This window comes from Stylophora pistillata, chromosome 12 (genome assembly GCF_964205215.1).
Source record: "Stylophora pistillata chromosome 12, jaStyPist1.2, whole genome shotgun sequence".
Classification (NCBI taxonomy): Eukaryota; Metazoa; Cnidaria; class Anthozoa; order Scleractinia; family Pocilloporidae; genus Stylophora; species Stylophora pistillata.
The window spans coordinates 20,055,382-20,079,847 of NC_142530.1; the positions used below are offsets into that span (position 1 = coordinate 20,055,382).

The 24,466-nt window shown below is 38.9% G+C and overlaps 1 protein-coding gene across 1 annotated transcript; it reads left to right on the forward strand.

The window, feature by feature from the left end:
• Positions 1-50: 50 nt before the first annotated feature.
• On the forward strand, positions 51-24,415 carry LOC111327508 (methionine--tRNA ligase, cytoplasmic). The gene is made up of 29 exons (XM_022931709.2): positions 51-296; positions 788-822; positions 1,994-2,052; positions 7,219-7,318; positions 7,925-8,053; positions 8,592-8,667; positions 8,804-8,913; positions 10,044-10,128; positions 10,816-10,865; positions 11,020-11,126; positions 11,317-11,433; positions 12,055-12,130; positions 13,219-13,346; positions 14,013-14,102; positions 14,365-14,416; positions 14,846-14,905; positions 15,452-15,526; positions 15,655-15,700; positions 16,261-16,417; positions 16,933-16,996; positions 17,520-17,637; positions 18,173-18,306; positions 18,970-19,049; positions 19,868-19,999; positions 20,464-20,568; positions 21,556-21,667; positions 21,968-22,039; positions 22,701-22,871; positions 23,994-24,415. Exons 1-29 carry the CDS (start codon positions 86-88, stop codon positions 24,159-24,161), a joined length of 2,919 nt encoding a protein of 972 aa, XP_022787444.1. The 5' UTR covers positions 51-85; the 3' UTR covers positions 24,162-24,415.
• Positions 24,416-24,466: the final 51 nt, after the last annotated feature.

Here is a 24,466-nt window from a genome sequence, read left to right on the forward strand (position 1 = left end):
TACATGGACTGCGGCCAAAGGTTCTCGGTCCAGTCTTTCTCGGAGACTTAACCTGCTTTACTCACACGTGAACTAATTTCGTCAAATGTTTAGAACCTGTTCTGGGTTCAGCTCTGGCGCCCTCCTCCGATCTGTAATACTTACACGACTTTTACATTGTCGTAGATCCCTATCATCTCAAATTAGCGAAATTATGAAGCTTTACACCGACCGAGGAAATCCATTTCTACTCAGCATTTTGGCTGCAAAAAATCTGGCAGGCGTTCCACTCACTGTTCAATACATCAGTCATGAAGGTCAGATAACTTTCTTCCTCTAATGATATGAAAGGGAAACCGGAACTGGTTTAGGTTTCTGGTGTTCGCCCAATCCTATTGTCTCTTAGCTCTAGATCTGTCTTCTGAACCGACTACAATTTCAAATCAAAAGTTCTCAACCGACAGTTGCTATTCATTATCGATAGGCGATTGTGCTTCTTTTTCTATCACCTTTATATTTCCTCGTAATTAAATTCCTTTCTGATGGAATAAGAAGTTCGTTAGACTTTGGGATTCTTAGTGTGGAACTAGGATTTCAGTTGAATTCCGTAAAACTAGGTTAGCAACGAGATAATCGAGTTGTGTATTGTAAATGAAAAAAAGGTAATGTCCCTAACTGTTCAGCAGATGAAGACGTAACAAATAAATTTCATACACTCATAATTGATGCAGCGAAGGAAGTATAACAAAGTGATTGATAATAGACTAATGGGTTATGAGTATAATAAATTTTCACCTTTCTTTATCAGATGGAAGCAAATTAAATTGTCCAGGAGATAGGAAGGTTTGTTCAAAATATTTTTTTTTACACAGGAAATAGCTTTGTTAAGAGTGAGCCCATTGCTCTCAAAACCTATCCCACTTTCCATATCATGAACTAACCAGGAGTATTAAAAACTGGATTATTGGATAATGCAATTCAAGACTTTTTATTAGCATATGAGCCAATATACCATAATATATAAATATGTTAAGCAGCGTGTGTCAGTCTAAAATTAAAAGGGAGCTAAAAAATTTAACAAGATTTTAATTTAGTTTAAAGTTTTTAATAAAACAATTATTATTCCACTCACGCTTGTTGGATATGAGATGAGTATAGCTAAACTCGGCGCTACGTGCCTCGTTGGCTATCTATCATCTCATATCCAATGCACACTCGTGGAATAATTGCTAAGTATTTGATATCTTAACCCTCTCAATCACTATATGTCATTAATAATTCTCCTTAATTTCTGTCATACAATTCTTATGACATTAGTTTGGAGAATTTGGTTTTGGATCAACTGATAATCTCCTGATTTCCTCTTTTTCTTTATTCTCGTTACCTGTCTGCTTGATATTTTCTTGATATTTTTCTAAGGAGAAATTCTGTCCTGGTCATTCTTGGAGTTAAAGGGCTAAGAGGAAAAATAATTAATAAATGTTTTGGGGGCTTGATGATGTGATCAGTTAGTCAAATTCAATAACTGTAAATCAAGCTAACCAAAGGATAACAAATTAAGGGATAAGTTTTTAAAGAAACTGTGGTGCTGCATTGGCGGGGGTAATATCATGCTAATTTGGTTATATCAACTAGGTTGAAAATGTAAATTGGCCACCTAAAGAGTTTAAAAAGCTGATGTTTCAAGCAGTAGCCCTTTCGTCAGAGCAAATAGAGGAATTGTGGGTTGTGTATGTGTTTAAAGAAAGTGGAGCTATGTTATTGGTGGAAACATGTTGATGAGAAAACAAGAATAAGTTAGTAGAATGAAAAGTGTTCGTTGATAACTATGATGTTAAGAGTGCTGATTTGGGAGATAAAATTTTTGTTAAAGAGTTTTGCGGCTTTCTGAGCTACCTAAATGTAAGGAAAGACCGCAGATTGTCATATGCTGCTTAGAATGATTAGGTAGATTCATGTGTCTAACAACTGGTTTTGATGCATCCAAAGGCTAATTCTCTGAATTTTTTCATAGCTTCCAGTTCTTGAAGCTGAACATGGAGTTTTATTATACAGTCCAAACAGTATATGCAGGTACTGTATACAAACTTAGATTTATCATAGAAATGCAGCATTTGTGTATCAAAAAATATCTTATCATGATGTCAATATCTATTTTAATTCACTAACACTTTCTAGTATAATTTCAGAGCTGAACAAAGAGTATCCAGCAATCTGATTGGTTGAGCAGTTCCTTATATGATGCTATATAAACTGCTCTTTGCAGTTTATATAAAATGTTAAACTAAAATGTTAATAAATGTTACTAAAATGTTATGATTTTAGAAATTTCTCTGTTGTTCAGCTCTGAAATTATACTAAAACAATTATTCGCCTCAGGTTCGGTGAATATTGTCAAATAATCCCCTCGACTTCGTCTTGGGGATTATTTGATGATATTCACCTCGCCTTTGGCGAATAATTGTTAAATGACCCAAATACATTGATTTTTGAAATGACATATTAATTAATTGATTGCATGGAGGATATGGCATCTGGGTAGTCAGTTGTGATCAAATTTGAAGTTTGAAGCAGTAATCTTGTTTAATATGTGTTGAACTTTTCAACTGTGGAAGATGTTCAATGGGACTGTGGTTTACTTGTAACTGTGTACCAAGGAACTCTTACAGAGACGACTTACCAGTACACGTACAAGAGAAAGGAGCACTCTCCACAAAATTATTCACCTGTTATGATTTCTAGCTCCGTGTTTATTTTGAGGTAGTGTTTGGATTATGACATTATGCATGTTTGAATGTATTTGTGATATTTAGACGAGCTGGCCCAGTTCAGCTTAAAGCTGGATTGAACAGGGCCCTTTATGAAGAATAACAAGGCTAGACCACAATTATGCCTGGAGCTACGGTGTACATTGCTCATTCACTATGAGAAGTGCGTGGGTTCTTTGATTTAATGTCCCCTATCAACCAGTACAGAGAAGATGCTAGAGACAAGGCCTATAGTTTATTGTCTAGAATGTCTTAACCATTTGCAGATTTCATGGCAAAGGCAGCATAATTAGTTGAGGAGATTTTTAACAGCGGCATAAAAAAGGCACTACTTAGCTCCCTCAGTACATAACAGGTTTGGCATTGGATTATGAAAGGCAGATATCAAGAGATCATGGCTATGTCACGCATTGTCACAAATTGTGGGGTCAGTGACTTGCTATGCACTGTTTTTTTAAAGGGGGTTGGGGGTGTTTTTGTAAGCACCAAGAAATGTATGCATGCATTCAGGAATGTTTTTTAGCAGTATCTTTGGAACTGCTCAACCAAATATTGAATTTCGTTGTAGGGAGGGAGGGGGGGAGTAACTTTTGCAATTACTCTATGTGGGATAATTACTTTTGGTTTAGCCATTAACATGGTAATGATTGCTAAGGAAATCAACATAAATATGGTTTACGTATTATGTGCACGATCCTCGCAGTAAAGCACTATTTAAGAAATAGTGAAAAATAATTAGAAATGTCATACAAACTATTATTTCTTATCACTTTGGGATAAAAGAGACCATTCATACCGGATCGTAATCATCAGGGCAGTCCTTGAGAGACATGTATCTGCTTCCTCATTGTGTAACTTCACTGGCAGATGGTGGATGGGATGCTCTCCACACCTTGTCATTGATACTACATCCCAACTATCTTAAAAGCATCCTGACTCCCCAATTGACAAAGAAACTTCTTATCAGAGCTCATTGACTCAAATTGACACACAAACTTCTTGCAGTTGGAAGTGCTGATCAGAGCTCATTGACTCCTGAATTGACTTACAAACTTCTTGTGATCTGGAGCTCTTATCAGAGCTCATTGAATACCAGATCAATCAACAAATTTCTTGTAATCGGAAGCTCTTATCAGAGCTCACTTACTCCCCAATTGACAAACAAACTTCTTGTCAGAGCTCACCAACTCCTTGATTACCAAGATGAAGTAGACTTCTTATCAGAGCTCATTGACTCACAAACGTCTTGTGATTAGAAGCTCTGAACAGTGCTCATTGACTCCCTAATTGACCAACAAACCTTTTGTGATCTGGAGATCTTGTCAGGGCTCACTAGATCCCAGATTGACCGACAAATTTCTTGTGATTGGGAGCTCCTATCGGAGCTCACTGACTCCCTGATTGACAGACAAACTTCTTATCAGAGCTCATCGACTCAAACTGACACACAAACTTCTTGCAATTAAAAGCTCTGATCAGAGCTCATTGACTCCCAAATTGACCCACAAACTTCCTGTGATCTGGAGCTCTTATCAGAGCTCATTGAATACCAGGTCAACCAACAAATTTCATGTGATCAGGAGCTCTTATCAAAGTTCAATGACCCCCAGATTGACAAGCAAACTTCTTATCAGAGCTCATTGACTCACAAACATCTTGCAATTAGAAGCTTTGATCAGAACTCATTAACTCCCTAATTGACCAAGAAACTTCTTGTGATCTGGAGCTCTTATCAGAGCTCATTGAATCCCAGATCGACCAAAAAATTTCTTGTGATCAGGAGCTCTTATCAGAACTCACTGACTCCCTGATTGAGAAGCAAACATCTTATCAGATCTCATTGACTCACAAATGTCTTGTGATTAGAAGCTTTGATCAGAACTCATTGACTCCCTAATTGACCAAGAAACTTCTTGTGATCTGGAGCTCTTATCAGAGCTCATTGAATCCCAGATCGACCAAAAAATTTCTTGTGATCGGGAGCCCTTATCAAAGTTCACTGACTCCCAGATTGACAAGCAAACTTCTTATCGGAGCTCACAAACATCTTGCAATTAGAAGCTTTGATCAGAACTCATTGACTCCCTAATTGACCAAGAAACTTCTTGTGATCTGGAGCTCTTATCAGAGCTTATTGAATCCCAGATCAACCAACAAATTTCTTGTGATCAGGAATACTTATCAGAGCTCACTGACTCCCCAATTGACAAACAAACTTCTTATCAGAGCTCATTGACTCAAACTGACACACAAACGTCTTGCAATTAGAAGCTCTGATCAGAACTCATTGACTCTCTAATTGACCGAGAAACTTCTTGTGATCTGGAGCTCTTGTCAGTGCTCATTGAATCCCAGATCGACCAACAAATTTCTTGTGATCGGGAGCTGTTATCAGAGCTCACTGACTCTCCGATTGACAAGCAAACTTCTTATCAGAGCTCATTGACTCAAATTTACGCACATACTTCTTGCGACTAGAAGCTCTGATCAGAACTCATTGACTCTCTAATTGACCAAGAAACTTTTTGTGATCTGGAGCTCTTATCAGAGCTCATTGACTCCTTAATCAACCAAAAAAATTGTATATGATTGGGAGCTCTTATCAGAGCTCTTTAACTCCATGATTGACCACCAAACTTCTTGCATTCGATACCCCTATCAGAGCTCATTGACTCAAATTGAGTCGACACAGAAACTTCTAGCGATTGGAAGCTCTTATCAGAGCTAATCAATTCCAAAATGGAACAACAAACTTCTTGCAATTGGGAGTTTTTATCAGAACTACTTGACTTCCTGATTTGATACACAAACTTGTTCACCAGGAGTAATTTGTTGAATCTGTAGAGTAAAAGTGAGGATTTACCTCTGTCAGCTGTTGCCTTGAGAATTGCCTCCCAGTATCCTTCACTGGAAAAAAGCAGCACCGTGTTAATGCGGCTGTCCCCGAAACTTGAACTGTGGTATTGGAGTCTATTTCTTAAATCTGCTGAACAGGAGACAAAGGTCTCTCAATGTATCACAAAGCAGAAGATGTGGATCTTTCCTCCCCTTAGTGGTAGATGTCATCTTGTATGTGCAGATACTTTTGTTGATTACTTTCTGGGCACAGAATGCTTTCCTCTGCAACCTCTAAAGCTTTTAAGGGCAACATTAAAATGCTCTAACTCTGCAGGGGAATGACTTTCCTTTAAGTAGCAAGATTGTACAATAAAAGCCATAGAAACTGGGTTTGGAGAACATAATTATCCTTTTTACCACTTTCTTGAGAGTGGTAAAGACCAGCTAGAAAGTTGATGGCAATATTGAGTCCTTCAAACAATCATAACATTCTGAAACTCTCCTGGGTATCTCCACTGGATTTCTTTTGCCTTTGTTAAAAAAAAAAAAGAAGATAAATGGTGAGGCATTTTTCAAGCAAAGAACTTCTGCTGTATGTTCCTTTCTGTGTTTTTTACTATATTTGCAAAATCATGTTTTTTCTTGGTTTCCCTAACAACTATTGCCATGGTAATGGTTAAGCAACTGAAATTATCCCACAATAAGTAACTGCCTGTGTTACATCACCCCTTCCAAGTTTTATTTGGTTGATTAGTTTGGGCTGTATTGCTGAAAAGTTCCTGAAGACATGTGTACATAATTGGTTCTTCCAAAAGCACTTCACTGCCACTAATAACAAGTCATTAACTGCACAATTTGTGGCTACCACTACATAGCAGTGATCTCTGGGTATCAGGCTACCAAAATCTGATGTCAAACCTTTTGAGTAGAGAGTGTGCTAGGGAGGACACATTTTCTGGCTTTAGTTAGTTTTTTTAAAACCCTGAGTGTTGTTCCTGTTGGGGACTTGGATTCTTGACCTCCCAACATAAGTTCGCCAAGCATGGTAAAAAAATAATTGGCGCTCCAGGTAAGGCATTCTGCAGAGTCCCAAGAGTATGATTTGTAAGTCAATAATGCTCAGCAAACTGATTGTCAGTCAATAATGCTCAGCAAACTGATTGTCAGTCAATAATGCTCAGCAAACTGATTGTCAGCATCGTCATTTCCTGTTCATTATTTGTGTTCAGCAAACCTACAGTACTAACTGTTTTCAACAAGTTGAACTGATTTTGCAAAGCTGGAACAATAGACAGAGAACAGGCTCCCATCAAAGGATGCCAACAAATACAGCACGGTACAAACAACTTATTCACAAGATTTGCACAAAAAAACAAACCAAACAGAACAACCTTAGATTATTGATGGATCTAAATGATCAATCACAACACTTGATACTTTCTTACAGCCAATAAAATCACACCAAAACTGACCAATCAGTGTACAGAAGCCAGACTTGCCATTGACAACAACTCTTCACTCGATGTTAATGATGACTAAGGTTAGAGAAGTGTCAGTCACCAGTCAGACCACACAATCAGATATTTTGATTTGTATAATCTGTGATGCTATCATGGTAACCTTTCCTGTATAGGTATCTGTTGGACCTCAAGAGCAACTTGGAAGAAACACCTGATCCCAACAGGGAAGCAATTGTTGATCAGTGGGTGGAGTGGGAGAGTAGATCATTGCAGGTTAGATTTGCTTGGCTCAATCCTTTATGTTGGATCATTGGCTTCTAGTTCAAGTATTGCAAATTCTAATTATATTCTGTACAGTATATCTGTGAGTTCACTAGGATATCACTTTGATTCTATCCTATCCTTAAGCTTTCACTTTCTGGTGACTGAAATGCTATTTCTGATGACCATTTTCTAATTTTAGGTTTCCAAATGGCAACTTGAAAAAAGTGTTTTAGTTTGGAGTACTGAGCAGTGAAAGTTCCCCAGTAATTGAGGTTAATGTTTTGAAGGGTAAAGGTCAAGGGACATTCCAAATAAACAAAAAAGAACAAAAGATGGAGAAGGTGACCATGAATTGCATATGATCAACTTGAACAATTTCTAACAATTTTTTTGATAGGGCAGATCATGGTGCACTCCTTTGGAAAAGAGATTTCAATTGATATGAATTAGAGCAAACTGCGTGTAACCTTCCATAATGGTTTGGTCAGCAATGAAACCTACAATTAGGATAAATTTTAATAACTAGGTAACTTTTGCCCTTTTAATTATATATAATTATTGTTGATATTTTGTTGACTATAAATTGTTCATCAGCATTCTGCCATTTTATTGCAGCCTGTTCTGTTCCGTCATCTTGTATCATCTATTGGCCTGGGTAGGCAAAAGAGCAGCCATGTTGATGATCTGATGAATTTACTGACACATGCTGATCAAGCCTTGTCTGCATACAAGTTTTTTTCTGGGGTGGGTTCATGTAAGAATAATTCAACTAAAAAGGAGCTTTGTCATTGTGTTTGAGCAATTCCTGTGCTGTCGTGTCTATATGGTGTTATCATAGTATGCATAGCATTTACTTTTGAAGGGCACCACATTGGTGCATGTTCTATTGAGAAATTTGTGACTATTAGAAATATAGTGTATTCTAGAATATTAATGTTGCATGTTAATTATCCTTTTTTTGTATGAGATAGTTTAGATGAGCACGAAGTTCGTGCAGAAGAGAACTTCAAGGCTTTTGGGTGAACATGTTAAGTGTAGTTTGCTGAAGCTTCTCAGAGAATTTCTTAGTTAAATTTGTGTTATTCAGCTTATTGTATACTTAGAAGTCTGAGAATTAAAAGCCTTCTAAAGGAAGTCTTTGCGCTGTGCCATGCAAAGCTAATTTACAATTGAAGGCTACAGAAAAATATTGTCAGAGTGAGTTAGAGTTGGATAATGATAAGAGAGGCAATGCAAAGGATAAACTTGCTTGACATTTGACTGTCATTCATTTGCGTTTCAGGATCAACTTGGTTTAGCAGATGTCATCCTTTGGGGTTCACTTCATCCCTTGTTCATTGCTGATTCAAGCTTCTCTGGTTCTGTCAACTTTTATTGTGCATTTGTTTGTTGTGGATAATTCTGTTTGCCAGGAGAGTGTAATAGTTTCAAGTTCACATTAAGTATCAAAGATAGTTAACATTACTTGTTTTCGTCATCTATTTGATGTTGCAGATCCTCAGATAAACAATATCAGAAAATGGTATGGTCAGCTCATGTCACAGGATGTTTTCCATAAAAGTGCTTCTGAGGTGACAGGAGACAAAGGAGCATCTGCTTTTAAGGTAACAGAAAGACAAAAGTTAGATATACAAACTAGGGTAGATTTTCAACAAAAACATAATTTTCATGGGTCAAAATTCTGAGAGTAACATGGAAATGTTCCAGAATTTACCCCTTCCTCCTAAACGAGTGAGACACAGTGAAGCCTGTTGCTTCAAGAAATAGCGGTCAATCATTGAGGGATTTTTTTGTGGAAGAAAGAAGGGATTTTAATTTGCTAAAGTTGACCTTTAAAGCACTTTATTTTAAACAGTGGCCAGCATATCTGAACTTACAACGAGTCCCTATACGCAGAGAGCTGCGCTCATCAGACTGTATTAGACTACAGGTTCTTTTAGAAAAGGGGACCTTTCAAGACACCTCGGCCGTTTTATTTAATAATCTACCAAAGGAACTGAAAACCTGTGATGATTTGCATATTTTTTCATCGCGTTTATTTAAATACTAAAAAAACCGGGCGAAGGCACGCCTTTAGTAATTTTAAATTAGTTTAAGTCTAAGTGTATACAGACTGGAATGTTTAGCTATTTTAAATTTATGATTGTAAATATTAAATAGGTTTAAGTTGATGCTATAATGCATTTAATAAGTTAGTGATACATGAAGAGCCACTCTGTGAAAACACTGTCAGTAAACTTTACTTTACTTTACTTTACTTTACTTTACTTTACTTTACTTTACTTTACTTTACTTTACTTTACTTTACTTTACTTTACTTTACTTTACTTTACTTTACTTTACTTTACTTTACTTAAAAATTTCATCAGAAATCCTCCTTACTGTTCGTCATACAAATCTTACCATCTTAGTCCGGAGAATTTCGTTTTGGATCAACTAATAATCCCCCAAATTACTATTTTGCTTTATTCTCATAACTTGTCTGCTTGGTATTGTTTTGACATTGTAAGGAGAAATTCTGTCTTGATCACTCATGGGAGTTTAAGGGTTAAGCCTCTCTTGGTAATGAGGAGGGAAGGGAATGGAAACACTCATCTTTGCTTCATGCCATTGAAATTGGGATGCACTACAACGGTGTGGATCATGATCACTGGGCTTCTAGACAAGGTCTCTGCCCTTCACAAAAAGGGCCATTGCTTATTTTAGGTGGAAATTGTTGTTCTTCTTGTTGTAGGACTCTTTGCTGGCCATGTCTGGAACACAGGTGCCACCAAGTTCTAAACCACAGGAAGGAACTAAATCGAAACAGAGCGTAAAAGGTATCAACCTCAATTCATTGTGGGACTTATCATTCACCAAAATGATAACAAAACTAAATTTGAAAGGCAGTAATGGAAAAGATGAGAAAAAAGGAACTTACAGCAGTGGTACAAAAAAAAAAAAGTGTTCACTTTGAATACTGTTATTTTGTCCAACTGGCCCCGGTTGTTCAAAGTTTGGATAACAGTATCCACGAGATAGATCTATATCCGGTGGATAGCGCTAAACCCGCCTTTTAATATCGTTTATCCCACTGGTTAGCTATTTATCCGTTGAATAGCGTCATCCGCTCTTTATACAACTGGGCCCCGGAGGTCACGTCACGCTTTGGGCTATTCATCCTAACTGTGTTAAGTTTATCATTTGCCAATACTTATGATCTTTTCCATTGTCTGGTTTTGGTTCTCCTCTTTCACTGAACTAATTAATGTTTTGTAGCCTTTTGAAGTTAAACGTAGGGTAGAATGTTGAAAAGTTGAGGTCGTCCTGCCGAGTTAATTGGTCAATAGACTTGTTTTGAGTCGCTCTGCCCCGTGTAGGGGTTAGAAAGCGAAGATATCGCAATCTCTATGATTTGTGTTTAGCTTATTTAACATTCTTTACACTTCCCGTGATTCTCTGTTTACTGCGATTGTTGTGCATTGCGCGCTAAATGTCTGTGTTTGTGTGTTGCTTTGATTTTTTAGGATCACAGCCACCTCAGCAAGAAAAAGGGAATGGTATTTCACAAGATGAGGTATACTGCTGGTTGCTAATTTAGCGGGACTTTCAATTTGCGGTTTATAGATTTTTATTTAAAAAAAAACCCGCACCCTCTCTTGTAACTGTCTAGTTTGAAGTAACGAAATCAAATAACTTGCGACATAAACGTTGGTCTAAATTTGTTTCAGGTAGGTCAAGTCAGAGTTGCTTCAAGTGAGGAAATTGCTGAAGCAGTAAAAAACTGGAATCAAGGAAGCAAAAACCGGCCGAAACGTCGCCGGCTTATGGACCCAATGTAAGAACAATTTTGGTAAATGAGCCTAACGTCGCGCGATCTCTTACAGCCTTTCCATAAAATGTCACGCGACGCTTTCCAGCATTACATGACATTTTGAAGGGTGGTGCAAAGGAGACTGCAGTGTTGCCCGCATTTTTCAGCTTTTGCCAAATGTTTCCGAAATGAAACGACTAACTTTCTTTTATAGTTTGCCCATTGAAGGAGAAAAGAATATTCTTATCACCAGCGCCTTGCCCTATGTGAATAATGTGCCTCATTTGGGGAACATCATTGGTTGTGTCCTCAGTGCTGACGTATTTGCCAGGTAAATTAACGAGTAAAGCGAGCCATAAAGGGTGGTCTGTCGTTGAGAACTTTCTCAGCCCTCACTTACGATGCGAGCTACCATCATTGAAATTCAGTGCCTTATATTTACTCATATTGCGATGATTCCTACCTATCTTACCCCTAAATAAAATTTTGTTACCCTCGAAGCATATTTCGCCACACGTTGCTTTTGAAATACAGTGTACATGCGTGTGAGCGTTTTTTCTTAGTTAGAAATTAGAAATCTTTAGTCAGAAATATTAGATTTGAAACCTTTGCAGCGTGAGAGCTTCCAGACGATTTAATCTGTGAATATTGGTATTATACTAATTGTGTCTGATGAATTCCCCAAGTACCAAAGTCAAGACTTCGACACGGGTCAGGGGACTGGTAATGAGTGGTTATCTCTCAGATGAGCAATTTGATCTGTCACATTGAAAGGATCCGATCAGTAATTTCAAAAGAGCTGAAGTAAATAGGAATATTATTTGGAGAGCTTAAATATTTTTGGGACACAATTTATACAAACATGATACCTAGTCTTTCCATAAAGATAAGCTTGATTGATGAAGAAATCTTTTTTACCATTACTCTCTGTTTCGTCTACATTGTATCCTAGGTACTGCCGCCTTCGTCAGCACAACACGCTTTACATCTGTGGAACGGATGAGTACGGCACAGCCACAGAAACTAAGGTAAATGGCTGCTCTGACGAAGGGCTAACGCTCGAAACGTTAGCTTTAGAAACTGTACGGTGGCCAGTTTACTTAATCAACTCAGTTGATGAAACCGAATTATCTTATAGGCTGTTTAGCTTTCTGGCATAAGAGCTCCTTTGGATTGAGTATCGTAAAACCGAAACCAAAATCATCACAACGACCAACTCTTTAACTGCCAAGATGTGCTTGTTAATTCTCCCCTCTGGCTGCTACACATTTCCTTGTAAATCGGTTACGAGAATTTGGTGTTCAATCAAGGTAACAACTTCTACCTGATGAGTTTGAGTATTCTCCATTACCTGTTTGCTGGATAATCTGTGGATATTAAAAGGAGAAGTTGCATGCTAATTACTTCTGGGAGTTAAAGGGCTAAACTAAAAACAAGCAAACTGCTTGAAACGAGGAAAACACGCGTGAACAAGTAGCAATTTTTTATCGTTTTTTTTTTTTAATCTGTACAATGGTTGAGAGGGTGACCCATGTTTTCCTGTCCACTCAAAGAAAACCAAGCAAAATTATTGCATTCCCGGATTTCTTCGTACGGTTAAACGAATATGAATTTCGCTACATCCATTCTTATAACTGAAAAGGGAGGCATAAAATTTTAATTCTGAAAATGCTTTTGGGCGCTTTCAATAGTTACCTCTAACTAAAATGACGTAGCAGTTGATAAAGAAAACACATATGTTAGAAAAAGGGGCATTACGGTTTACATTTTTACGGCAAATGGCAATAACCAGGTTATACACGCGAATAATTAAAAAAAAAACCTGAGAAACTCAAGAATGATTTGTAGACCCTTTGCTGGCCTTTGTTTTCTTGCAAGACCACAATCTCCAGGGCTGTGCTCCATCAAAGGCGGCCAAACCTTTGTCCTTGTGAAACTTTGCTTTATGAAAGCCTTTGAAATTCGGGCACCTAGCAATATCCTTCAAGAGCCCTCAGCCACCCCATCATTCTTCTAAAATCACAGGTTTGCACACTAAACGTCTTTATGATTTCCGATGTAACCTTTTTCTTGATTATATCAAATGTCAAGTTGACTCCTTTATCATTAATTCCAGGCGCTAGAAGAAGGTCTTACACCTCAGCAGATCTGTGATAAGTACTTCAAGATTCACAAAGAAGTCTACGAGTGGTTTCAGATCAAGTTTGATTTCTTTGGAAGAACAACTACTCAACAGCAGACTGAGTAAGATCCTAATGCAACATTTTAGCTGTTTGCTTCTCTTGTTTTTCGAATTCCAAGAATTTTGTCGGTCTTTTCATTGCTCTCTGTATTCTCTTGTCACGACTTCAAGGGTTGGGATAGTAAACACGGTAGAAAGACTTGCATGGCCACTCAAGCTTTTCCCAGCAGAGTTTTTTTTTTCCATAAAGCGACTAAAACGGTCCGGCCTCTTCTCACCGATGGGATTGGATTCTTCTAGGGATGCAGCCCCTTCTGGCCTGGAATTCTTCAAGTCTCCCTGAAAGTTTTCTGTCTTCCATTACAATGGTAGAGAGAGGGAGGCACTGTTAGATTTGATCCTTCAATTGTCTGATCGAGGATGTAGATTCTCCTTAAAATTTCAATACTTATTCAGTAAAAAAGTAATGAAAATAGACAAACTGGTCAGATTAAAGTTGTTGTCTTGATCTGGCACCAAATTCCCGTAACTTTTTTGAAAAGGAAATCTGAAGAAGTTAAAAGGGAGAATTACAATTCAGATCTGGGGAGTAACGGAGAACACAACACAATCACCTTCACTGGGGCTGTATTCCGAACCTATCCTACTGGTGTCCAACCTGCTAAACATTTGGCTTCCACGTTTCTCCCACCTCGTTAACGGTATTTTTCTTGTTCTATTGTTACTAGAATCGCTCAGGATATTTTCTGGCGTCTTCACAAGCAAGATCACTTAGTGGAGGACACACTAGAACAGCTGCAATGCGTGGACTGTAAAAGGTTTGCCTAGCACTTACATTTTTGACCGCGAAAAAGCTATTGTGCCAGACTTAAAGTAGAGGCGTTAGAGCGAAAGCAAACGACCTCCGATTATTTTTTTTTCTTTCATTCACACATTGGGAAGACCTCCCAACTCCTTTTTGGTGATACTCAACTGATGACGAGTCTTTCAACTATCATTTTTTTTAGCGGTGCTGCAACTTTTTGGCAAAATTGTCGTTGATGACCATTTTTTTGTCCTATTTTCTTATTCTCATTCTAGATTTTTAGCTGATCGTTTCGTCGAAGGCACCTGTCCTTTCTGTAACTTTGAGGTAACTCTTACTTTGAGATTAATCGTTTGAGTACAGGAGATCGTTTCTAAACAATTTAATACGCTTATTACTGTTATTCAAAGCTGATTGGCTGGACCGTTCCATTATTAGAGAGAATTCTGTTACTGATTAGACCTGTCGGCCAGTTGGGTCAATTCCTAAACTGAGTCAACCACTTTGCTGGCACTTTTTTAGTTATGGAAGTTATGGAAACCTCTCCCAAAAATTCCCTATTAATTTCTTAACTACTCTCGCTATCCGGCAGTTTCCACAAACGTTAAGTGCTCTTTGTCTGTTGTTATTTGTCTTTGTCTTTTGCCCTTGTGTTTGTGGGGAGTGTTGCTAATTTTTTTTGAAATTTCCATCGTTGTTAAACAGTTTATGAGATCGTAAAAGGACGATCTAACGTTATTCTGTTGGTATGTACAGGATGCCAGAGGGGATCAGTGTGATTCTTGTGGAAAGCTTATAAACGCCATCGAACTTAAGGTAAAACAAAGTGAGAACTCCTCCTTTAATTTGTTGGGAATTTAGTTTTTTTTTATTTGATTTTAGTTGATGGTATAGTTATGCTTAAGAATTCTTTCTCAATGAGATCTTTCAAGTTGGCTTCTGTTGCTGTGCAACATCTTGACTATAGCCCTGGTTTTTGTGAAGCCTGTCTCGTAGTCAACGGCTATTAATGTAAGGAAACACATCTAATTCCCTATTCACACCAGCAAAACATCTTAGTTAAACCGGGTTCAACTGAATGAAATTTTCCATAGTTTTTAAGTTGTCGCTAACTTATATTTTCGATCTGCTAAATCTAAAGTCGACAAACATTGGTTTAAGCAGCAGCTCTGACGAAAGACACCACAATGCAGCGGCCTTTGTGTAAATGTCAAGATAAGTTACGCCAAAAATCCATGCGCTATGAGAGCCTCGTCGAAATTTCATCATTTCTTTCGCTAAGCTATGGCAATTTCAGCGGCCAAAAATTTCAGCGCAGAAAATAAAGGGACTGCTAACAGTCTAAATGACATTGCCTTTCAGAAACCTCGGTGTAAAGTTTGCGGAGGAACGCCAAAAGTGAGAAGTAGCAAGCATTTATTCCTGAACCTGGCCAAGGTAGACACAGAATGAAAAATCTTGCATGCGCGTGCTGATCTTAATTTTTTGGCATGTACACTTTACGAGTTTCCAATAGTTTCTCTTAAACATCTTATCCAGTACTTACTTTTTCTTTCAATTTTTAGCTTGAACCATCTTTAAAAAGCTGGGTTGACAAATCTTCTTCGGAAGGTAAGAGATTTAACCTACAGAAAAATGGAAAAATGTGTGCAGTTCTGAACACAAGCAAATGGTTCATACTGTTGTAGAAACGACTCGGAAAAATTTCTATCCGTGCGCTTTCCCATTCACTTAACCGAGAATTTTCGAAAACTTTTTATTCCTATTAGTTTTCCTTGCGTATTCACACAATATTATAGTGATAGAAAGGGACGTCTTTAGAAAAGATGTCTGGTGATTTTTTTCTTTTTTACCGGAAATGTGTTTAGACCAAACAGTAGATAAATACCTCAGTTTTCAAATGAGAGCTAAAGATTACTCTCAGTATCTGAGCAGCTGCGTACCCACCCCTCCCCTAGCTCAACAACAGTCAACTGAAAACAAGGTAGGGATTAGTGTTGTGGACGGGAGGGGTAAGGTGCGCAGTTACTCAGACACTGACATTGATCCAGGGCTAATACCGTGATACGGACGGGTCATCGTTCTTCTTAAGAGCTAAAAACGATCAAAAAATATCTTGTAACTGTTCAACGTCTCCTCCCTGGTCTTTTTCTCTCTTGTGCTCTTTCCAGGTACATGGACGTCAAACGCTCGCCATATTACCCGAGGATGGGTCCAGGAGGGGCTCAGACCGAGGTGCATCACGCGTGACTTAAAATGGGGCACCCCGGTTCCTTTGGAAGGATACACGGATAAGGTCTTCTATGTGTGGTTTGATGCACCAATAGGGTGAGGTCATATTTTTAGTTTCCTACTTATATCTTTCCTTTTTAAACATATTTTCCAGATGTGTGTAATTTTTTTTGATTTTTCGCATTTCTGCCCCCCCCCCCCTCCAATAAAAAAAAAAACTCGAGATTTTCGGGTCCAAGAACATCTACTGTCCTTCAAAGTATCGTTAATAATGAAAACGCTCTCTAAAACCATCTCTTGTTTGTAAGTTCTGTTCATAGCGCTGTAAAACATTAACACGAGACTGCACCAGCACTTGAAAACAAATGCGAAACTTTTTTGTCAGTGCAGTCGGATCTTGAAATTTTTAACTTTCATGTTTTGGGCAAAAAGAAATACAATAATGACCTTGAGGGTCACCTTAATGAGCTGTTTGTTACTCGTGTTACTCAGTGTTATATATCGCTTTGTTTCCTGAGGTCTATTCAGTTTTTTCCCCACATGTAGCGAAGGTTTTCTTCGACTTGTTGGGCAGTTTTGTAGCTTTCTTGTTTCTGTTTCTCTTGTATCAGATATCTTTCAATCACAGCAAATTACACAAAAGAATGGGAAAAATGGTGGAAAAACCCTCAACAAGTGAGTAATAAGACGTCATTCTTCTCAAATTCGAAGAAACACAACTAGGTCTTGATTCCTAAGGCGCTGTTCTACAAGAAAACTTTGCTTACAATTTTTCCGCAATCTCGATGCGCCGAGTGTTGCGAAACAATTCTCACGAGGCTGAGCCTGGTGCAATTCATTCCAGGGGTTGTATGTAAGGCAACTTTATGTGAACAAATATTCGACGCAACTTGCGTGAAAACTCTTCCCCGCTAGCTTGGTGACATCTGCTCTTGAAGTTACAGGTTCTTCTTTATTGGCAATGTTCAACCAGCCCCACCCCTCCACCCCCGCCCCTCCACCCCCTTAAAAAAACGTCAAGACCCGATGACGCAGCTTATCCAAGTCACTTTTTTTCCTGGTATGCGGATTGTTCTTGGAAACAGCACAGAGAAAAAAATCAGTTAGTTTGAGCGCCTTCATTGAAATATCTCAGTACTTAGTATTATTACCGGATACAACTGGTTCTCAAACTGCCTTATCGCTGTGTATTTCACAGGTCACTCTTCATCAGTTCATGGCAAAGGATAATGTCCCTTTCCACACTGTTGTGTTCCCGTGCACTCTGATTGGAGCTGACGACAACTACAGTTTACTAAATTCCATTAGCGCAACAGGTGAGCATCCATCGAAGTCACTGGTCGAACGGCGAGAGGTTAAGCTACAGCTATTCGGGCGTACAGTCAAACAGGCTCTGCTGTTTCACTCTTTTCGGGGGACCTCACGCGCTCTCTGAATCAAATCATAGTTTGGACTTGTTACCATTTCTTGAGACATGACGAGATCAGTTCTTTCTTAGTTTGGGCTAGTTGTAGTCTCTCTTTGACTTTTCAGCAATTATAAATGCACCATTGTTATCCTTGTCTCGGTTTCAAAAGGCTTTTTCGCTCGGAACCTGTCGAATCGTGTTGTCGGCTTTTGCCTTACTCGACTTCGCTCGAAGATTTAGCTAATCAAACTTTTTGATATCATTGGCATTGGTATCAGATGACAGTTGTGATTGGGGGCCTCCTTTTTATTCCCAGGCCGGGAATTGGGGGACATTATTTTCTACAGCAACACTCGGCAACAGTTGTCGACGTCATTTTGCTTAGTTATTCTCGTTTACCTTGAATTCATTTATAAATGTCGATCGTCCTTTGTAATTCTCAGAATACCTCAATTACGAAGACGACAAATTCTCGAAGAGTCGGGGACTAGGGGTGTTTGGCAATGATGCTGCCGATACTGGTATCCCGGCAGACATCTGGAGATTCTACCTGTTGTATGTGAGACCTGAGAACCAGGTAAAGACTGTCCTCGAGCCTATAGTACTTTGTTGCCAGCGTTCAGCTCCTTTGTGTCCATTGGCGATTCATGTTATAAGGCGCGCGCAACATCAGAAAGACACCGAACTGAACGTTTACCGGTCATTAGTTTACTATTCATGGTAATGTCATTACTCCGAATTGGAACCTGCACAGAGATTTTTGTCAAACTTTACCCACTGATTTTTTTATCCTCTAGCAACGTAAAGTTGTCGACAAAAACAGATTTCCCGTATTCTTTTAGGAGCAGTAATACCTTGTAGATACCCATATCTAATTCCTAGAATATTATGACGATTACATTTTACGAGTACTTGCAAAATTCGCGTTTCCAAAAATGTTTCCTTTTCCTACACTGAGAATTGGTTTATATTTATTTTACTGAAGGGAAATCACTGCTCAATTCCATATTGGCGAGAAAATGATGATTTGTCTCTTTGGTGAGCTCCTACCAAAGAGAAAAAGCCGTCAATATTTTATGTGAGCGCGCTACTTACCTGTGATATTATGCGCAATATGGAAAACTGTGTGGAATGACCTGGAGAGGTGTTTGCGGTACATACGTAACTGAGGTACTTAGAACTCTGGGTAACTGTGTTTACATACGTGCCAGTCTCTGAGTTCTCTTTCTGTCATCAACAGGATAGTGCTTTTAGCTGGACAGACTTTGTGTCGCGGAATAATACTGAACTACTCAACAATTTTGGTAACTTCATCAATCGGTAAGTTGTTATTTTTTAGATTAATTTTTTAGATCGTTTCGCGTGTTACTGCCATAAAGCGTAACATCAAGTTATCTCAGAGGCCTTCAACAACAAAGATTGACATTAAAAAGATTTTAATGGCTTTGGAACTGCACCCTAACCGCCATCAGTATGCCTATTCTCCGTACGGTTCTCTATACGTTTCTCTTTATACTGCCAAGGAGAATTTTTCTTACAATCAAGAGCCTTCAAGAACCCTGCTTCCTTGTTTGATTCAGCGGTAATATTATAACGGGAGATTGAAATCTTGTCACTTTAACAGAAAAAAGGGTTAACTGCGGGAAAACCCGAGTAAACTAAAGCTAAATCAGCTCAATCCCAGAGATGGGTACGATCAGAAACAATTCAAGATTCTCCTGAACAGTTCTAAACTTTTGGCTGCGTTTGTGTAAAAATGAAGATTTTAATAAATCTCAATAATTTAGAGCAATTTTCGTTTTCTTTTTTTTATTTTTGTCGAAAATGATCTGGGATTACTTTCGTCTAATTCCACCGACACACTCTGTAATTGGTCTAAAACGGTGCATTCTTTGTAACGAATCAGATGCAAACTTGAAAATCAATCGCGACTTGGTGGTCGCCCGCGTTTTCCCGCGCTTTAGGCGGTTTGCTTTTTGATTGGCTCCTTCTGATATCTTTCTTTGTTCTGATTGGTCGTCGCGATTACTTTGGTTTTAGTCTCGCGACAAGCAATCTGGTGCAACATATTTTATTCCTAGCTAAGTAACCAGCTGAGTAATGATTGATTGATTGTTTGTTTGGTTTTTTTTTTTTAGGGCCCTGATGTTTGTGCAGAACTTCTTTGGTGGTGCCATACCCTCCATAGATTTGACTGATGAGGATAAGAATTTCTTAGCTCTTATCAATAAAGAGTTGAAGACGTATATTGATGATCTGGAAAAAATGAGGTAATTCGGTGTTTACTTTGTAAAAAAGTACCTTGAGCGATATAGAGTATACAAACTAGTAGTTTGGTGAGACAGAAAAACACCAGAAACAAACGAGGATAGGCAAGGACGGCAAATATCGACGCAGATTGCACATGACAATTCTTACTTAAAGTTTTTTTTAATTTAAGGTGCGCAGTCCGGCTAAAGTCCCCCGAAAGTGTTGTAATGCGCATTTGATCATATTCAATTGTTAATTTGTGCAATATAAATATTAATTAATTAATTAATTTAGTTGCTTTCAAAGAGGACCATAGTTGTTAATGTCGGTTCAGGTCAAACGAACCCCTTTCATTGAATCAACATTCATTTAATTATTGTAGCGAATAGTAACTGTCATCATAGCCCCCGCGCCTGGGAAGATTTGAGACCAGTCGGGGAGAAAGCCTGAACTAAGCCTGAATTTTACGACGTTTTCTTGCCAGGCTCCGTGAAGGATTGAGAGGTGTGCTGAACATATCCAAACTTGGTAATCAATATTTTCAGTCCAACCAGCCGTGGGTTCTCGTCAAGGGAAGCGAATCAGACAGGTAAACGTGGAAACTTCGAATACTTGTAAATTGAGTTCACATATGAAGCTACTGATGGCCAAGCTCGCCGTCTGTAGCTCGTCTGTAGAGCGTACGAGCGCGGAATCTGAAGATCTGAGGTTCGGTACCTCATGGGTACTCTAAATTTTTTTCCTTGTACCACGCTCGTGACAAGACGGAAAAACGTCTATCCTCAGTAGACGCACTTATTGCAAAAAACATGTCTTTTGCTTTGTGAATTCCGCGAGTCTTCTCATTCCACGGGTCTTCCGATCCTACGAGTTTTTTTCATTCAATGGGTCTTCTCATCCAACGAGTCTATTCATCCTACGAGGTCTTCTCATCATCCCTCAGGCGTTCTCATCATCCCTCAGGCGTTCTCATCATCCCTCGGGTGTTCTCATCATCCCTCGGGTCTTCTCATCATCCCTCGGGTCTTCTCATCATCCCTCGGGTCTTCTCATCATCCCTCGGGTCTTCTCATCATCCCTCGGGTCTTCTCATCATCCCTCGGGTCTTCTCATCATCCCTCGGGTCTTCTCATCATCCCTGGGGTCTTCTCATCATCCCTCGGGTGTTCTCATCATCCCTCGTGTCTTCTCATCATTCCTCGGGTCTTTGCATTAAAAAATGTGAAAAACTCAGTGATATTTTTGGTGAGTTATAATCACGTGGAGGTTCCCCCCAATGCAAGTGCATGTCTTTCTAATGATCCACCTGCTGCTGTAAAGGCTCAAAGAACCCAATTTATTTCTTGGAACACCTCGCGCCACCTCTCAACCAATCAAACGCAAATGCTCGGACTACTCGCGTTTTCCCGCGCTCCAGGTAGTTTGCTTGTGTTTACATTTCATCCTAATTGGCCCTTCATGATAATACTATTTGATCTAATCGGCAGTTGTGACAGCTTCGGCTTTAGTGAAGCGGTTATCATCAGAAAAGCACTCCTTAGAGAGAGTTGACCTCTGTGGTTATATCTATCCCCAGGTCACGTGCTGGCACAGTTATTAGCATCGCAGCAAACCTCTCCTGGCAGCTCTCTGTTCTCATTCACCCCTACATGCCTGGTGTTAGTGAAGAAATTCAACGCCAGTTACAGGTAGGTCCGTTTAGCGTGCACAGATATTTTTATAATTTTTATTTTAAACCTCAATTACTTTTTTTTTTATCAATTTTAGCGATAAACTTCCAGATCTTTCTTGCAGCAAACGAAATCGAAAAAACAGCGAGGGCGGAAATAAACCGAAATTTTCGACTTGAAAATCCTAACCTTCTGATAGGAAATATTCAGCATGTCTTTAAGTCCATCCGTCCGTCCGTCTGCATTTTTTTCTGTTTATTTATGTCTAACTATCTTTCGAAAAATTAACAGTTTTCGACCCTGATCTTTGTGTTGTAGGTCTCCGACGATGGAAATGTTGTCCTGGATAACTTCATTCCCTATTTACAGCCTGGTCACAAAATTGGAACGGTAAGGAAAAATGTAATCGTATGCAAAATTAAATGAAAAGTGCGGTCTTCAGCCACATTTGTAACTCGCTGGAACATGGTGGCAGGTCTAAGCAATGATAGCGAAGTGGAGAACAAAATAATATGAAAAAGTGACCCGTGAAGACCAACAAAAATGTAATTGTATGCGGAATTAAATGAAACGTGCTCTCTTCAGCCGCGTTTGTAACTCGCTGGAACACGGTGGCAGGTCTAAGCAAATGACAGCGAAGTGGAGGACAAAATAGAAAAAGTGACCCGTGAAGACGAGCAGTTCAGCAGTCGAAATGTCGATATCAACGCAACTGATACCTCACTGTATTTCGTGAGACGAACGATTGAACGTTGGTTTATCTTGAAAATCATGATGAACACAAACGTTTTCTATGGCGGAGAAACCTTTATTTCCGGTCCAAAGGAAGTGGAAGGGGTCTTTGAAGGATGCATGCAAACACGTTTCTGTTGTGGAGAAAAATACTCTCATTCAGAATCGTGATCTTCGGGCCAAGTTCATGACAAAGTTTCGTTGGTTCTTTTGTGAATTTTTATGGAATATTTTAAAACCGGCTAGTTTGACTCATTTGTGGCTACAATATGGAGCACTGAATTATATTAAATTTCTTTTGTTTTATTTTATGATTAAGCCTAAACCGCTGTTCCAAAAGATTGATGCCTCCGCCGCTGATCAGTTCCGCGCAAAGTATGGCGGGAACAAACAAAAGCAACAAACTGCAGGCGACAAAGCAGCGAATACTCCCAACGGGAATGCCGCTGACATGGATGTGGCAACATTGCAAGCAGAGATTACCAAGCAGGTGAGGCCTCATAATAGCCAACATGAAACAGCAGAGTTGAAAATTGTCTTGTTTCGATATCCATCGTCTAGGATAAGAGGCTTGTCCGTGTTGGTAACGATCAATAAAATAACGGAGGTATGCAGACAAGAAGGAGGGTAATATGTCGAGTGTCACAACTGTCGCACTACGTGAAATAAGCCTTATTCAGACGATTACACCACACAATCGACCATGTCACCGCGTCAGATGAATTACTGTTTTATGACAGAGCTGAATAATGAAGAGCTACGTCAGAGGGTATGCGGTCAACAACGCGGGCTCAAGTGTCCTAGGTCTAAAATTTAGCGAAATTAGCGGAAAATAATAGGGGTTGACTTTTAAGACCGAGGAACTCTGTTTCGTCGAAGGCACTTTCCTATTTCCAGAGGTTTTAAGGAGAAAATTAATTTTTGAAAATTTTTAGGGGGTGTACCGAATTTTTGGAGGTTGTTCTGTCAAAGAAAAGCAGCAAGGAAAACGATGCCTCCAAGCAACAGAATAGGAAATCAACCATGCGAACGACTCAAAGTCCGTGTTTCCGCGGCAAAACCTAACGCATGCGTATACGTTATTCAGCTCTGTCCTGTTTTATTAGATTCTTATCCTTAACGATAATTTGAGAGAAGATAATTCATTTAACTTTCAGAACAGCTGTGTTAGGTGACTATAAGTACAAGCTCTTCCGTAAAATAGAAGTTAAGAGTTAATTATTCAAAAAAATTGACCGTCTTTGCAAGAACATTATTCAGTTTGTAACTCTGAAAATTACGAGTCAATCAATGAAGAATTTTGGAGAAGTAAAAGTCGGTGGTAATTCGTTGATATGACTGTGGTTAAAAAAGGTCCTAATCCATACGATGTCCATAATTGTTTTAAACTTTGGACAACATTTCCGTGGCTTCAGGCTAAATGAAACATTTTAAAATAATCAAATAAAGGGTGACGTTTTGGTTCCTGAAATAAAAATGCGTCAGTCATTATCACGTGGCTTTACAATCATCATACGGCATTTTGGAGAAAGGTGTGTAACAACGCCGCTAACAAGAGCTGCGCCGTAATTTGGATTTCAATTGACGACACTGACACAACTATGTTTTTTAGGGAGACAAGGTCCGTAAACTGAAGACGGAAAAAGCCGAGAAGGAAAAAGTCGACGCAGAAGTGGCTATTCTTTTGGCTCTCAAGAAAAATCTGGCTGTCGCCGAGGGGAAAGATCCGAACGAACAAGAAGGTAGTTCGAAGGGAAAAAAGAAAGGCAAAAAGAAGTAAATTATTGATAATATTTGTGAACTGTATACATGGCTTAAAGTTTTAAATTTTTCATTGAAGACCACATGCTTTATCTAGCTATAATGTTAAAAAAACTAAACGAATCGAATTGTTCTGACCAAGCTACCAGGAGAGCATCTGGGAGTATGGGGCAGAATGTTTTCTTCAGAACTCTAAGTTGATCTCAGATCGTGCATCGTCCAAAATTTTTCAAGATGGCAAAAGCAATGAAAATAAAATTAAGTTTTTGCAAAGGTGTGGTTTGTGTAACTTGGCATTCGTTCTTGGAAACGAGAGTAACTGAT